Below are 17,193 nucleotides of genomic sequence, written 5' to 3'. Positions count from 1 at the left end.
GTGATGTCACTTGAGTCAGCGTCAGTTGGGGCTGAAGACTACAAGTTTAAAAATGAAAAAAATCTGGGGGTGTGGAGTTAGAAAGAAGCGAGCTTACCAGACCTCTGTTGCTCCTCATTTCTGCTTGAGGCTAGCGGCATTAGCTATTACTAGCATAACACACTTGAATCTCCAACTGAACTGTCAAGTTGCATTGTGGGTAATGCAGGCACCAAGTTTTGACAAGGAAGAATAATGTGTGGAGTAAACAATATCTGGTTCTGCTGCAGCAATTTTGATTTAACTGTCCATTGTGATTCTGACAGTGTTATAGGAGTGCAATGCTAATTTGCTACTCTTTTAAAGAACTTTTTGTTTTGCTCAAATAAAACCATAACTGACCACCTAGTTATTCGCTTGTAACTATGCAGACGTGCTGCTGTTTAACTGAGCCGGACCTTGTGATGATCTCCTGACCCAATTTTTGACTCTCCTTCTCCCCCCTGACCTCGGCTCGACACCCCCTCTCATCCCTAACTTTTCAATCCCATCAGCCTCACTACTGCTCAATCACCTGTGACCAGGCCTGGGTGGTGACCTTTGAACTGAGAAGGTCACAGTTAGAGCTGAGAATCAGAGCAGCAGAAGTGGGGACCAGGCAAAGATGAGATGCCCCTGACTGAGAGCTTCGACCCAGCCAAGCTGAACTCTGGAACAGTCAGGTCGCTACACCCAATATATCTAGACAAGAAAAGAGCTGCGTTTCAAAGGCTCTGGTCATTAGCGCAGGCAGTTGGGGGTTGATTTTTTTCACCAGGGTGTGGGGATCATGGAGGACGGAGAAGGCAGGGAGAATCAATGGAGGTTGTAGCCTAGTGTTGGCAGGCATTTTAATTAGCCTGGATCTCCCCAGACAAGAGAGTAGAGGGGGACAGAGATGGCGGCTGTGGGAAGACAGAAAGCAGGAGAAGAGGACAGGAAACAAAAGAGAGAGAATCAGGGAGAAAGAGAAGGGGGGGTGAGGGTCACACACCCACGGGCTATGCTCACTGTGCCAGATCTAAATATGCAGCACCAAATAAAATATCCTCTCATGAGATGGTGGTTGTGTCTGGTTAAGGGATGCAACAAATACACATACAAGCATGCACACACACACAAACCAAATTACTCCCAGCCATCTTATCTTGTAAAGTTTTGGCAATCTTTATATAAAACTTGGAATTTGGAGGGATGCACTTAAGAAGCCATCCTGTAAATGAGGAGGCAAAACGTTCCCATGCTGGGATAAATTCTTTAAAATTTATCTCACTGGGTCTCTGTGGATTTCACACCACTCAGGAGTGCGCTTAAAACACACATTCCTCTTCCTGCATGTTCATCGCCTCCTCCACCTCCGTTTTTATCCTCTGCATCTTTTCTGTCTCGTCCTTCTACTCCTCCCCATCAACTCACCAAGTCTGGCCTCTTGTTTGTTTGGACAACAAAATACACAGGAGTCTCGCACCACACATACTCCAAATGTGGGAGTAGCTGGGAATTGTAGTAGAGCCAAGCTACAGCAGCAAAAAAGGGATGGAGGGAGTAGAGGGGATGGTGGTGCAGTTGGGGTCATTCATCCTCCCGAGTCCCTGCTACTGCTGCTTTCCACCTCTCATGGACCACTTCTGTTTACCACTGAATGAGAGTGAAGAGATCCACAGAGCTGAAACTTAGCTCAACTGGTCAGAGAGATATGTCTGGGAAGCAGGTCTGAAATCATTTAATGAGTAACAAGCTGGCTTTGAACAAAAGAAAGAAAAAAGAAAGATAGATAGATAGATAGATAGATAGATAGATAGATAGACAGATAGATAGATAGATAGATAGATAGATAGATAGATAGATAGATAGATAGATAGATAGATAGATAGATAGATAGATAGATAGATAGATAGATTGGTCTGCAGTCTCTAAGTGATCTGCAGTGACAAAGTAATTGAATATTTAACAAAAATGTACTGTATGTATAGTGAAAGTTACCATCAGCCTCAACAGTGGATGCTCTCGGCAGTGCTTCATGTAAAAGTGTTCAGCCATTTTGTCAGGTAGAATTACTACATTATGAAGTCCTTTTTAATTGGCTGTTGTTGATGAGTGTTGACGGCTGGGTCTCTCCTAACATGATGATCATGTTGCTTTCAATGTGAAAGTGCAGCTACCTGAACTGATGTTAGCTTAGCTGGTGAAATATTTTGGGTCTCAGTGTTACAGGCACAGTGACTATGACTATGAAAGGACCCAAACACAGAACCAAGTGACCTAAATTAAAAGTTGGTAAAAGAGTGTGTGAAAGTGTGTGTGTTTGGTTGTGCTCTCTTTTTCTAACACTGGCACACTGCCATGGTATCAAGGATTCAGCTTACTGCTCATGCGACAGTGCCAAGTTTTGTCCTCAACTGGCCCACACAGGATGGTCCAGCAATGGCCCTGCCTAATCAGGTGCTCTGGACACACACACACTCACAAACAGACACATATGCATACACACACACACACATATTTGTTTCACTATACCCGTGGGGTCATTGACATAATGCTTTCCCTATCCCCTTACCCTAACCTTAACCATCACAACTAAATGCCTAACCTTAACCCTTACCCTAACCTAATTGTAACCTGAACCCTAAAACTAAGTCTTCACCCTCAAAAAAGCAGTCTGTACCCATGGGGACCTCAATATTTGTCCACACGGTGCCACTAGTCCCCATGTGTTAGTGTGCATTCAGGTTGAAGTCCCCACTGGGATATAAGAACATGAAACACACACACACACACACACACACACACACACACAAAAAGCCAGGTCAGCTCAGGTTATGTTTTCACTCTGGTTTTACCAGAGAGACGATCATGGAAGTTGTTTGACTAAACAATCCCCAAATCAAGGTCCACTTATCAGCTTTTTCTGGAACTTCTAGCCATATAAAATCGTACATTATCTTTTATCAATCTATCCTCCTTTTTGGTATCTAGAATTTCCGACTATTTATCAAGCTGTATGTTTAGGATGATTTGCAACTGAAACATCAGCTGCATCCTCTTCACGGAAGCAAAAGAAACAGGAAAGATGAAATTGTGATCCACAAAGTGACAATTTGAATTTCTGTATGAGTCAGCAGTGTTAAAATGATGAAGCCAAAGTGTCAGTGTGGTCTGCAACCAAGTGACAATTGAGAACCTACCAGTAAGCTTGTCCATAAGGAGAGAGAAAGAGCAGTCATGCACGACAATGCAAGTGGGAGCACTAGCAAGTGTGTATAAAAAATGAAGTTCTCAATATCTGTTATTCATGGTTAACTGCTATGAGTGGACACATGTTTTCTTGTTGGCTCATCAAACCCCAAAGCCTTGCAGATGGAAAAGCAATACTTATTTCACTAAGCTACAAACCCCAAACCTGTGTGTTTGTGTGTTCATGTGTGTTAGTGTGTATTGTCAAAGTGATGAAGTTGTATGTGTTAGCATGTGTGTATGTGTGGGGAGGGGGGTACTAAACTCAATGTCGGCGAGTTGGGGGCACATTCCTTAGTTGATTTAGTGGGCATTAAGATGAAGAGGAATGTGTCAAAGCTGTAGAGGCTTTAGTCCACTGTGGTGTAAACTGGCTGGGAGGAGCTCTGAGGCTTTCTGACAGCTCAGACTGACGGATGACTGACGCTTGGCTTAATGTGAGAAGGATGGAGAGCAGAGAGTGGAGGGAGCCAGACAAAGTAGAATGGAGGCCGGGACGGACAGGAGGTACCTGTAGGAAAACATATGAAAAGTGTGATTGATAAGGACAGTTTTCTCTTTAGAGAAAGAAAAGGGAGATTAATAGAGATTTAACATTTAGGGGAGGTAGGGTGTGGGCACGAGATGAGATAAAGGGAAAGAGAAAGAAGTTCAGTCAGGAGAGGAGGAGACGATGCCAGAAGTTGGGATAAAGGCAGGGGAAAAAATGTGAAAAGGAGTCATATTCTCACAAAAGGCGGGGCTGATCAAGAGAAAATAACAACTCAAATCAAGAGGATTTCAGAAGCTTATCTTTATTTGCTCAAGATGGTTTGATAGTTGAAAGAAAGATACAGAGAGAAAATACAGAAAAATTCTATTGTTAAGGTCCTGTTTTATACATCAGTCACTGGGTCAGTTGTGCAAGTGCAAGGAGAGCAACACAAGTATATTTTCTACCTCTTTCTTTAATATATTTATAACATATGTCATGTCTTAAAAACAGCTGAATCAACTTTCTGTATTGACCCAACGTTACAAACTCTAAAGTGGTGCAAAAGCTTTCATCTAGCAATTTAACATAGAACAAAATCAGCTTAAAAAAGCATCAGGTAAGACGTTTGTGTGTCTGTGTGAGTGTTAAAGATTCATATAGTCCTGAGACAGTGTAAGCGTATACGGTATGGTTGTGTGTTTCATGTCAGCGTGTTTCAGACTCTGTTTGTGTGTGTGTGGACTGGACTGATAACACTACTGCGCCTCTGGAATACCACAGCTCACAGATCAGACTGAACCGCTGCAGGGAATATCAGGATAGAGATGATTTCTTGAGAAAAAAACAACTCGTCAGTTAATTTGGCTGGCACACGCCACATAAAATCATAACTCAACATATCACTTCTTCTAACAACCCCCCCAACTGATAACAGCAGTAAAAGCACATTTAAGAAGCAGTAAAACTGAATGATACAGGCAAGATTTTAGTTTTTGTCATACCTCTACATCTACGCTTTAGGGAACAGAGGTCTGTGTAGTGCGGGTCTGATTTGACTTAGAAATGGCACCACGCACACACAGAAGTGATAAAAAGGCAAACCAAAGCCAGCGAGCAAAGAAATGTGTACTCACTTCTTACCGCTGTACGTAAACATGACTTTACTTCCTTCTTATTTCCTGAATTCATCCATACCCTTCATAAATTCATGAAAGTGCAAACACCATTCCACTGTCTAGAAGCATGCATCATATACAGTTGACACACTGTATATATGAGTCATTTACAGTTGTATGATCTCTGTCCTCGCTCTGATTTTTTTCACTCCTGCATGTTGTTTTTGACAGAAAGCTACGTGACAACACAGGTCAAGTCAAAGTGCACAAGATCAAAGAAAAGAAAGGAAACGCAGAAAATGGAAACAAACAAAAAAAAAGACAGGAAATGAGCGCCCTGTCATTGTGGATGTAAAACCCCATGTCCTTTACCCCGCATCCTCACCTCTTCCCACCCACGGACCAAAACTCTGATGCTGATGCCGCCCACCCCTGCTGGTGGGGCCCAGAGGGGCCAACCTGTCACACAGTGAGGGAGATGAAGCTGTTGTATCTCTGGATGTTCCTCTTGAGGATCTCTGAGCATGGCCCCAGCACACGCTCAAAGCGGGGCCTGTCCAGCTTCACACACTTGAGTGGACCACGGGCGACTACGGTGGCTGCTCTGGGGCGGTTCAGCAGCAGGGCGATTTCACCTGGAGGAGGATGAGGAGGAGGAAGAGGGAGAGAAGACAATCAGCTGGGATGTAAATGTGTTCCAAATCTGCATAGTTTTGAGCATCTGTAAAAAACTTCTTCACATGCATGATTTGTGTATAAATGACAATTAATGCTGTCTCAGCATTTGAAATGAATTAAATTTCAGCATCAGTAATGTATCGCTGTGTAATAAATAATTCTAATGCATTCTAATTCTATTAACAAAACTGACTTTTTGTTGTGAGCAGCAGCTCTGATAGTCTGTTTCTTGTTTTTATTTTTTCCATCCTGCTTATGTGTTTTTTATGTGTCAGCAGACTGACAACTAACAGACCCAAAACAGCAAAGAAGCTGTGAAGAAATACTGTATGCCAAAAGAAAGCAACTCACTGGAGAAAAAGGCTAAAATCACTGATGCTAAGATAAGTTAATTTGATGATAGTTTGCTTTCATTCAAAACCTTTACTCACATTTTGATTTCTGACATTGAAAAATAAATGGAATTGTCACATATTTGGAAGAACACTATATTTTGTTTGGAGCTGAAATGATTAGTTAATTCATTGATTAGTCAAACAATCGATTAATTAACTAATCATTTCTGTTAGCTGTCAGTGGCAAAATGGCAAAAACAATAGCTGGTTCTAGCTTCTCAAATGTTAATATTTGCTGCTTTTCTTTGTCTTATACGATTGCAAACAGAATTTCTTTAGGCTTCGTTCTATTGGAAAGACAAAACAAAATATTTGATGATGACACCTTGGGCTCTGGTGACTTGTAAGGGGCATTTTCACTATTTTCTGACATTTTATTATATGATTAACCCTTAATCAAGAAAATAATCTGCAGATTAATTGATAACAATAACAATAGTTAGTCGCAGACCAAATTAGTTGTTTTTTTATTGGTATTTTGTTTGGTGAAGACATTTATATTTATACATAATTTTCCAGCATATTTAAGGCATCTTATAGAGTCCAGGTGATTCAACCTTATTCCAGTGACAAAGAATTGCTTAAAATTCACTGGATGGAAATGAAGAACTATTGCAATATCAAGGTAAAATATTCATGCCACACCTCAGTAAAATTCTAATGCTAAATAACAGATATAATATAAACCAGTTATTGTTTTGACCAATAACTTTTTTTGAGTTGTGCCAAACTGGGAAGGGAAAAGGCCTCATCGGCCCAGAGCCACTCACCAAAGTAGTCAGAGGGTCCGAGGCGTCCAACCTCCACATACTCCTCATTGTCGGACCTGCGCTGCAGAACAGAGGCTATTCCCTGGAGACAGAAAAGAAAAGAAGGAGAGTTGGAGGAAAGGAAGGAAAGACAGAGATGAGAGGGAGAGAAATAAAAGGAGGAGGGGGTGTTGGGGAAGAAGGGAAAGTGAGAGAAAAGGAGGAGTTATTTAGCAAGAGGCTAAGCCGAGGAGAAATTCCTCTGCTTCATAAGAACACAGGTGCACAGGATTTAGCCCATTTTTCTGTGGGACAGACACCTGCTCTGTGGGACGCGTATGAGCAGAAACAAAAAACGACATATACTCAGATATTCCAACGGGGTATGTGATACAAATTTTGATTGGTTCTGCTTTATTTCCTCCAGAGTGTTATAAATACAAACATCTAAGCCCGTTAGAGGCTGAACGGATTTCTCAGTGTCTCCATCACATAATCCCCTTTATCAGCACTCACTCACAAAATGGAAACAACTGTATTGTCCAAGACTCCAGCTCCAATAAAGTGTCCCTAAACGACCCAAAAACACCAACACACTTTCATGTGTACACCCCAACACTTAGTATGCTCCAACAGCATGTAGTCCTATTGTGCATTTGCAAACACACACAGCCAGGCAACGATAACAAGGAACACAGACACAGATGGATGCAGAGTGAAAACACAAACTCGCACACAAATGCACATACACACATACAGTGAGAAAATCAACAGCTGATGTCTGCTGGACAGACTGACTGGACTCTATGACCAACCCCGCTACGCATATTACCATCACCCGCTGGTTGTTGTGTGTGTGAGTGAGTGAGTGTGTGAGAGAGTCATCTAAAAAGTATAACGGAGGAAATCTGATTTCCGTTCACTCTGCCCAACAGATGATAACAGTTCATGTTGTATCTTGCAGCTGTTGACAAACTTTGTGTGTGTGAATGAGCATATGTTAGAATATTTATCTTTGCGTATGAGCCAGAAGTGTTTGGAGTTCTTGAAGTCCTATATGCCCACATTAACATGCCAAACACTTGACGACACATTTCGCAATAGCATGGCTGTTAGTGTGTGATGGAGCATTTGTTTGGCATGCATATGTTTAGACAGAGGTAGAATATGTGTTTTTAATGTTGTTGTCTAGACATTTACATGGACTCAAGTTCAGCTGTAATTTGTAGCATGTAAAAATCAGTAGGGGAACTTCCCAGCTTGTCTTGGACCGTGTCGTAAAACAGACTTGACCGTTCCAGCACTCTCTCACTGTCTCTAATCCTTCTCTGCTCTCTCTCTGCTCCTTCTGCTGACCAGGCTAATAATGCTAAATATGAATATAATGAGCTTTAATGAGAACCCCAAGAAGTGCCAGCTCTTTGCTGCAGGCATACAAAGGTGAGACTGTTTTTCAGTGAAAGGGATACGTGTGTGACTTGGTGTGTTTGCGCTTGAAATGAACTGTGGAGGATACTGTTCAAGTAAGTGGGGCATACCGTGTGTGAGCGATGACCTCCAAATGATACTTAGCCAAACTGTGCCGTAATGCCATGATCACCACATGCGCGATACAGCAGGGTGAATTGAGCTGTGTAGCTGACCATGGCTGAAGGTCATGTTAAGAGTGTTGGCGACTGGCTGATATGTTACCTTAGAGTCACTCTCCACAAAAGATGATAAGAGGTTTATACTGATGTGGATGAGTCATATAAATGTCAGTGATTTCTTATGCTATGGCGGTGCAGTCCCTCATTCGTCCAGGAGTGTTCTATCGTAGAAAAGGTTTCAGTCGTAGTCATCTGGACAGTGTTTTCAGAATCAAGACGTTTCGGCTCCCATCCGGAAGTCATTCTCAATTGTGGAAAAATGGGACGGGAACTAGAAATTTAAGCTACTCTGTGTTACATAAGCCCTGCCTTCAGGAAGGAGTCTACCTGAGTATCTGTTGATTAGCTAGTTTCACCTGAAATTGACCTAGTTGTTTCCATGATTACTGGATTACTGATTACTGGGCCATCATGGAAACAATTAGGTCAGTTTCAGGTGAAACTAGCTAATCAACAGATACTCAGGTAGACTCCTTCCTGAGGGCAGGGCTTATGTAACACAGAGTAGCTTAAATTTCTAGTTCCCGTCCCATTTTTTCACAATTGAGAATGACTTCCGGATGGGAGCCGAAACGTCTTGATTCTGAAAACAGTGTCCAGATGACTACGACTGAAACCTTTTCTACGTTCTTATGCTATGCTTCTGTAACAGTGACATTTATTTCCTGCAAAACTTAATTTCTGTTTAGAGACAACTGTGGCGACTGTCGAGGGTAGATGACATCCTAAACTTTCTTTTTTTTTTGTCTAAGCTATTCCCATTTACAGCTCTGGGTTTCTATTTTTAACATGCAAATTCTAACCTAAAAGAAATGTTAAAAACATGTATTTAAGATAAACTGCACCTCAAATTCTGGCCTGTGGAATAAGAAGAATAGAATCAGAATAAGAAAGCTTTATAATGCATTTTTGTTTTTCTGATGCAATAGTGCACTTTCAGTTGGACTTTTCAGAGATATATATACAAACGTGTGTATTTGTGTGGTTTAGCTTGATTTGACAAGTTCGACAGATGATGAGGTTTGCGGCTAAAATCATAATCACTTCTCTACTGCATAAAATTCTCTGATTAGGCCTACTGATTAAAGATTAGCCAGTCTCAGTAGCTGAACTGATCACCCAGGACAGTTATATGAATTGCTCTGAGCACCGAGGCTGAAAGTTGGAGGCAGGTAACTTCCTGTGTCTGCTGCCCTGGGTCCTAATGCTGCTCCAGACTGGTGCCTAACTCCTTATGAGGATGTAGAAGCAGCAGCAGCAGCAGCAGCAGCAGAGAAAACGCTGGTGTTTCACAGTTTGCTTTTGTGGTTGACTAAAATGCTGCTATGCTGACCAGTGAGGCTTTTCATTGCATACGGTATGGCATTTAAACCACAATGTGAACACAGCATGAAGAAGAAGAGAGTTACTAGACTGTAGCAAACACAGTCTACATCACATAGAGGAAAATTAAGACACTTATACCTCCATCGAACTGAGTCAAAGAAATGGGACAAATTCGCATTGATCTCTGTCCCTCTCATTCAAAATTCTACTCATCTTAGGGCGCCTTGGTGGCCTAGTGGTCAAGGTGCCAAATGTGTGCTTTTTAATTTTTAACACAATTTTAACAAAATTTCAAGAAAATTGGCAAAAGAAAATGTAAATTAATATGCATTTCCATCCACTATCATTATGCGAATATTAGAAGATAAGTGCATCGAGATGAACTGCTGGTGGCGCTAATTCTTCAGTTCATACTTGATTGACAAATAAGTCACATGATTCATGTCAGTCATTATTTAGTCTGTTTTCACTTATGTTTTTATCGATACATCAACTTTTCCACCTCAGCCAAGAGTAAAAACATTTTTGTGATATTTGCACTTTTTTCCCACGAATTCCACTCCATTAGTTTTAGGCACAAATTAAAAATGTGCATGAAAACAGGAGGCTGGAAACACAATTACAGATAGTTAACCATCATTGTTGAGTGAAGGTTAATGCATCAACTTTTCATAAGGTGACCAAAGAAAGGAAATCCCATGAATTATACCACTACATCTGCACCATTTTCCATGTTTAATCTCAAGCATAAACACTGCAGCGACAACTTTTACTGAAATTCATTACACCACACCAAACAAGTGGTTTGTACAGAAGCCCTGAGAGGCAAGTGAGTAAAAAATAAATTCTGGTTATCCATTTTCTAAGTCTAAATTGTTTTCTCTCCTGTGCTTATGACTTAAGAAGAGGTGTACAAAAAAGTTTTGCCAGGGGAAATTTCTTTTTTGTCAGGATAATTTTTCAAGTCTTTGTTGTTGTAATACTCATTTCGGCCAGAAGAGGCTGAAGTGTACAGAGCCCCCTAAAGGCCACGGCAAGAATTGTTTTGCGTTAGCTCGCAATATAATAATTTTGCATTCTCTCTCAATACATTTTGCGTTCTCTCATTTTGCGTTCTACTTTTACCTTGCAATTCTTTTCTTCTTCCATTCCTTCTGAGCCGTATGTCTATTTCTAATGGAAGGTAGTGTGGAAATTCTCAAGTTAATGCATTCAGCATTCTTTATGGACACCTCACCTTATATTATGTCCATTGCAAAGAAGTTATTAGACCGAGCTGTATGTATAAGGAACATCAATTATTGCTCCACACTTATAGCAACAGGCCTTCTACCAAAACCTGTTTCAGCATTAAAGGTTACTTTAATTTGTTTTGTGCAAAGAACAGAGGACCCTGTGCAGAAACGCTAAAAGCTTTCCAACTTTGCGTTGGTCTACATTCCTGATGTATCTCTGCAAGTGGTTTAATGCTGTCTGGTCTTTCTGTGACAGAAGCACAGACTCTGTTTGCAGCATTTCAGTCACCTTCTTGTTTGTTGCTTTTTTTGAGCTTTATGAGGTAGATTCAACTGCATATCTGTAATTCCGCCTCTGGAGACGTCTCCTTTTCCTCAGTGAAACCCCTCTGGGGTAAAGTACAGTACAGAGTACAGTAACTGTTCACGAGTGAAACCAACAGCATCCTGCAGATTACCGTACTGCTTTCTTCTGGAGAAACCTCTTGATCTAAGAATTAATTTAAGTTTACTTTCATTAATTACATAACCATGCATGCCTATTGAGCGGTAGTACTATATCAGCAAACTTAATGCCCAGTTCAAAGTAAAATTCAATAAGCTGATATACTGGGGTGTTGAGCTGAGCGGAAATAGACATATGGCTCTGAAGGAAGAAGAAAAGTATTGAGAGGTAACGCAGAAGTATTGAGAGAGAACACCAAATGTTGCGAGGTAACGCATAACATATTGCGAGGGAATGCAAAAGTACCACTACTCCATGTTCTAAACAGGACTAAAGGCATTCATGTTTTCTTCCAGGTGAGTTTTAATTTCTCTATGCACTCTAAACACAACGTACATAAATTGTTAGCAAGTTATGTAACATTAATGTCATGTCTTTCTTTTGGCTAGAAATGTATTTAATCAGCGCTTCACCTGGAAGAAAACATGAATGCTTTTAGTCCTATATAGAACATGGGGTAGTGGTGCATTTCAGCCTCTTGTGGCCGAAATGAGTATTACAACAACAAACACTTCCTGACAAAAAAAAGATTTTATCTGCCAAAACTTTTCTTCACCTGTTTTTACAGATAAAAAAAAAAAGCAACTTCGAAAAATGATACTGGCAAAACTTTTTTCCCACCTGTTTCACAGCTGAAATGTTATTTTAAAGGAACTTCGAAAGATTAACCTGGCAAAACCTTTTTCCTACCTGTTCTTAAGTCATAGACACACAAGAGAAAACAACTTAGATCAGACTTAGAAAATGGATCACCATATTTTTTTTCTCACTTGACTCTCAGGGCTTCTGCAGGAGCGCAAAAGTGGTATAAAACAGAGAGAGACATGAATGGGGAGAGGATGAGGGGGATGGGGCATCAAAGTTCCTGTATTTACAACTAGTTGATTCCTCTCCTTTCCATTCATGTCCAAACAAAGAAAGTGAGACAGTGCAGCATTCGTGAACAGACCTCAGCCAGTGTGGTCCAGATAATCATCGCATACTGTGTACCACGCCAGGGGCAGCCCTCTGCTCCACAGATATTTCTTTTATAAACATAGAAGGTCTTCCTCAGCACGCTGCCCGACAGGGTGCCAACGACAGGCAACAACAAGATAAATGGAAAGCAAACAGAAAGTACTGTATGAATGAATGAATAGTACACAAGTCGCAGAGAAATAGAGTGAGGAGGAGAGGAAAGAGGAAAAGGTAGAGTGTGAGCCAATTTAAAGAGCAGAAGTATTGCTGGTCAGATGACACTCCTTGCAGTCCTTAACCGAAATGCACATTCACACCCACTCATACCTAAACACACATACCACACGTAGAGCATAGCGAGTCGGCTCGTGGTGACATGTCAAAATGTAGCGTCTCCTACTTGTGCATGTAGGAAGTAACAACCGTTGGATCAACAACAGGCACAGAGAAAGAAAGAGAGAGCGAGGCACAAGCAGAGATGGAGGAAGAAAGGTGATATCCTGAGTAGCCTGTTCACGAGGCTCCAGCACCAGCAGTGTCTGCACCTTCTCACTCAAACGCCAACACACACACACACACACACACATACACACACAAAGATTCCACTCTTGCAAACATGCAATGGCCAAAGAGCTTCTTTTCAAAGAGAAAAGGACTCAAAAAATGGTTTCACCCTATTAAACTTAATAGGTTAATCTTTACCTTTGTTCGCCTGATTTTACTGAATTTTCATCCAGAGGCTAACTGGCAGGAGTCACATGACTTGGATGACATGAGGAAGACTCAACTCATAAGTCTGATTGACTTGACTTCAACACCAATGACTCATGACATAAAGATAAAAATAACAAGAATAAGACAAAAAAAACATGTGAAAAGGTGTGCAATGAATCAACTCTTCATTTTCAGACAATCCCTCATATGATCACATTCAGATGTAAATACTTTGCTGTGGTCAGAAAAAAACAGATGGAAAAATGAAAAACCTTTGGCTCAGAAATTAAAAATGACACAGGAAAGTGGAAGTAATACGTACAAATTTAAAAAAGCATTTATAATTTCTGTAAATTTACTGTTAGTCTGTTTAAATGTTTAATATGAATTAAAGCCACATAATGATCTGTTTAAGACTTGGTCTTCACTTGGGACTTCATTAAAGACCATTGTAAGCATGAGGGACACTCCCCCCCGCCCTGATAAATTCTTGTCAGTTATATTATTTATTAGATAGCAAATTCTGCTGCCTATTTTAGTATGTCCTTATTACATTGATTTTAATCAGGTGAACTAGGCATGCATTCAATCTCTCTGTCTGTATTTAATGTTGTGCTGCTTGGCATTAATCTGACGACACTCACTTCAGACTTGTGCCATGTTGAGTGTTACGGAAATGTAAAATTGCCATCACAATAACTTAAAGAGGTGAAAGTGTGAAAGGGGATTTACTTGTGACCTGCAAAACTGTGACTCTGTCCCACCTCTGCTGAAAGGTTACAAGAAAAGCATGTACATAAGAAGCAACATATCCAACGTGTTTCTTTTCAACACCATGCTTCAAAACTCTCACTGACGTCTGCCTCTCTGATGTTCAACAAGTTTCCTTATCCCTCTTTTCATATGCACCGCTGCATAGGTGGCAGCGGTGAGACCACAGATGACAGGGTGATGGGCTTGAGTGTATGAGCATGAGGGAGAAAGAGTGTACATGCAGGGTGAGAAGGGGCATAAACCCTGAAGAAGGGAGGAAATGGACGAAAGAGAGGAGGGAGGGGATGCGAGGGAAGGTGAGGCTGAGTCTTCACGGCCCCCGGAGTTCTATAAAGGCTTGTTTGTACAGTGTGAGAAAAAAATGTAAACATGTCACTTTTAATTAGGGCCCCATTCCTCCCTCCAGGCAAAGAAAGGGATGTCTCTATACTGTACCTCCCTTTTGTTAATCCTCCCCATCAGCAGCATGTAATTAGTGATTGTGGGGTTTATCTTTGGCTGATGCTCCAAAACCGCAGAAACAACAAAAGAGTGAGAAGAGAAAGAGGAACAGGGAGGTGGGGGAGAGAGAGTGAGAGAAATGGGAGAATTTTGTCTGAACAAAGTACTGACATCTCAACCTGGTTTAATCAAAATAAATAACACATGTACACATGAAGAATAAGACTCACAAGAGGAGAGGATGGCGAGTGAGGAAAGTTGTGGCGACACTGATCTTACTGTAGGACAATCTCACACAGAATCGTTCTCTCTCGCCTAACTTGTGGTCCTTTTCGAATCAACCTCTCTCTCCCTATATGTCCCTCCCTGCCCTCTTTGACTCATCCTTCTCTCTCTCTCTCTCTCTCTCTCTCTCTCTCTCCCTCCCGGGAGGCTGGGTCTGCTGACCCCGTGTGAAAGTCAGCAACACACATTCCACCACAGTCCACCCTGCTCTGGGAAAGTCAGGCTCTGTTAAAAAGTTATGCTTGTTCAGGAAAAGAGTCAGTGATGAGTGTGGATGCACTCTGCATGTTTTAAAAAAGGACGAGGCTCACAGTGTCTGGTGTGACACACTCACATAGACCTAGATGACAAACTGGAATGAGCTGTCTACTAAGACTCCTTCCTTCCCCTCTTCCAGCTCCGTCTCTCCATCCTATAATCCCCCAGATTCCTCTGCATATTTTGCCTTTCTCTTCTCTAGGATCTACAAGTCAGATTGATGACTTATGCATTGCTAACTGCTATATTTGTGTCCTAAACCCCAATTGGGTGAATTTTCTGCATAGTCAAACTGGCTTTTAAAGGATTTCTGCAGCTTCAGTTGAAGGCTTCAAACTTGACCAACACTGGTCAGATAATGTGAAGTGTGTGTGAGATATATACAGAGCAGTCTATAAATATTTGGACTGGGATGCATTTTTTGTTGCTTGGCTTTGTACTTTAGCATATTAGATCTGACATGAAACAATGGTCTATGAGGTTAAAGTGCCAACTTTCAGCTCTTGAAGCGACACTTTGTTGATTTTGAAAGAAGAAATAATACATTTTTTTGTTATATACAAAAATGCAGAAAAATGCACCCTTGCTCAATTAAATACACTCAGTGCTTATGCTGCTACAGCCTTACTTGGTCTGGTATGATCAAGGGTGGCTAATGTTAGAAAAATTTAGATAGATGTTTCTGTATGTCTTTACTGAGTCAGTTCGCTGGATTTCTGGCTCTTCTCTACTTGTACTACTGTTACACTATGATACATTTATATTCTTTTCAATCAATGCATCAACATATCTTCCCTGGTTATGCTTTTCCAGGGCTGTACTGCAGCCGTGTTCAGTTTTTTGGCTTTTTACCTTTTTTTAAAATTTCAGTTTGGTTTTCAGCATGTAAAACATGCTAAATTGGATTTATTGGGGGTTATGTATAAAAAGGGCCACAAGTGCTATACTGTTCACCCAACATGTATGTGACCACCATCAAATCTTGAAGCTGAAAGTCAGAATTCAAATTTAATGTGCTGGATTAGCTCCAAAACAACAGAAAATATATAACACTATCCAAATACTTACAGACTACAATGTATATCTTTGAAGAGCTCATAACTCAGAGAGTGAAAGAATGGATAAAAGAAGGATGCAGAGGAGGAGTGTTGTGCTGGAGGGGCACAGGTGGAGGGAGAGAAAGAGAGCGAGCCAAACGAGGGATAAGGAGCAAAACATCACTCAGCACCTTTGATAAAATCCTCCTCTGGCTTAACCACACCTAACCACTCCCATGCACTGTAACCAATGCACTGCTCACTAGCACTATTGTGGACATAGAATTAAATAGACAGAGCAACTTACGGAGAGACTAACCTTCAAGTAAGTCTGAGAATGAGAGGGGAAAGTGGGAGGCAAGGACAAAACCACAGCAGATTGTGCCCCACCCCCTCTAACCAGGGACCTCTTGACTTGACCCTGGTGAAAGCTGTATAAGTATGGAGTTAATCAAAAGTGTGTTAGGATGACAGGCAGGGGGCCCTTCATGAAGCTGCGCCAGGGGCCCCAACTCCACAAAGCCTGCAGTGTGAGGGGGGCTGTTCCTCACACAGGAATCATGGTTGTGGGCCGGGGCTGGGAAACACCACTGGGTAGTCTGTCTGCTGGTGGCAATAAACTGGGATCAGTTCTGATCTCAGCAAAGAGCCCACCAACATCTCTGCATGATGACATGTACATCCACCCGGGTGCCCACCTGATGACACATACACAGTCTTGGGCCCCATATGTCAGCGCATAGAGCTTACAGGAAATGTGACAGTAAAGAAAGTTACCACACATCCTGTCTTACTAGTGCGACTACTACTTCTACAAGACTTGTCAAAACACACACACACACACACACACAGGCCCTCCCACAGATCTTACCTCTGTAATAATGAAGAAGTCATCACCAGGTTCTCCTTGCACCACTATCTTCTCTCCATCCTCAAACTGAACGGGCTCCAGAGCATCGGCCACTGTCAGACGTTCCCACTTATCCAAAGACTCTGTGAATGGAAAATACATACAGATCAGTAAGAACAATGTGTTATTTACACTGATAAATGCAACAGTAGATACACAAACGTGCATGCTCTATGTGTTTGTGTGTGTCGTATGGTCTGAGAGGATGTCTCTTGCTCAGAAGTCCAGTAAGCTGCTGTGAATGATAATTCCTATCTCAGGCTAATCCAGTCATTCATCAGGGACCATTACATCTCAGATCCCCCTGCCTCCTCCCTCCTCTCATGGAGCCTCATGGATCTAAAACACCTTGAAACTAACCCCTAAATCTGTAAGCCCTTGGCTCAACTGATTCTGGGGTGTGGCAACAGAGAGCTGTCCTCTTTGTGGTTAATTCAG

At 41.5% G+C, this 17,193-nt stretch overlaps 1 protein-coding gene across 4 annotated transcripts in view; it reads right to left on the bottom strand.

Annotated features, from left to right (window-relative positions):
• Window positions 1-4,030: 4,030 nt before the first annotated feature.
• The window catches only part of LOC122868812 (cAMP-dependent protein kinase type I-beta regulatory subunit), a 69,469-nt gene continuing 56,306 nt past the window's right edge, over window positions 4,031-17,193 (bottom strand). For all 4 annotated transcript variants that reach the window (XM_044181132.1, XM_044181135.1, XM_044181133.1 and 1 more), the window contains 3 exons: window positions 16,717-16,838; window positions 6,686-6,767; window positions 4,031-5,477 (listed from right to left, as the gene is read on the bottom strand). In XM_044181132.1, coding sequence (XP_044037067.1) covers window positions 5,305-5,477; window positions 6,686-6,767; window positions 16,717-16,838 — 377 coding nt within the window. In that variant the 3' untranslated portion in view covers window positions 4,031-5,304. The remainder of the gene's footprint in view (window positions 5,478-6,685; window positions 6,768-16,716; window positions 16,839-17,193) is intronic.

The sequence above is a fragment of the Siniperca chuatsi genome, linkage group LG21 (assembly GCF_020085105.1).
Source record: "Siniperca chuatsi isolate FFG_IHB_CAS linkage group LG21, ASM2008510v1, whole genome shotgun sequence".
Classification (NCBI taxonomy): domain Eukaryota; kingdom Metazoa; phylum Chordata; class Actinopteri; order Centrarchiformes; family Sinipercidae; genus Siniperca; species Siniperca chuatsi.
This window is presented reverse-complemented; position numbering and strand designations above follow the sequence as displayed.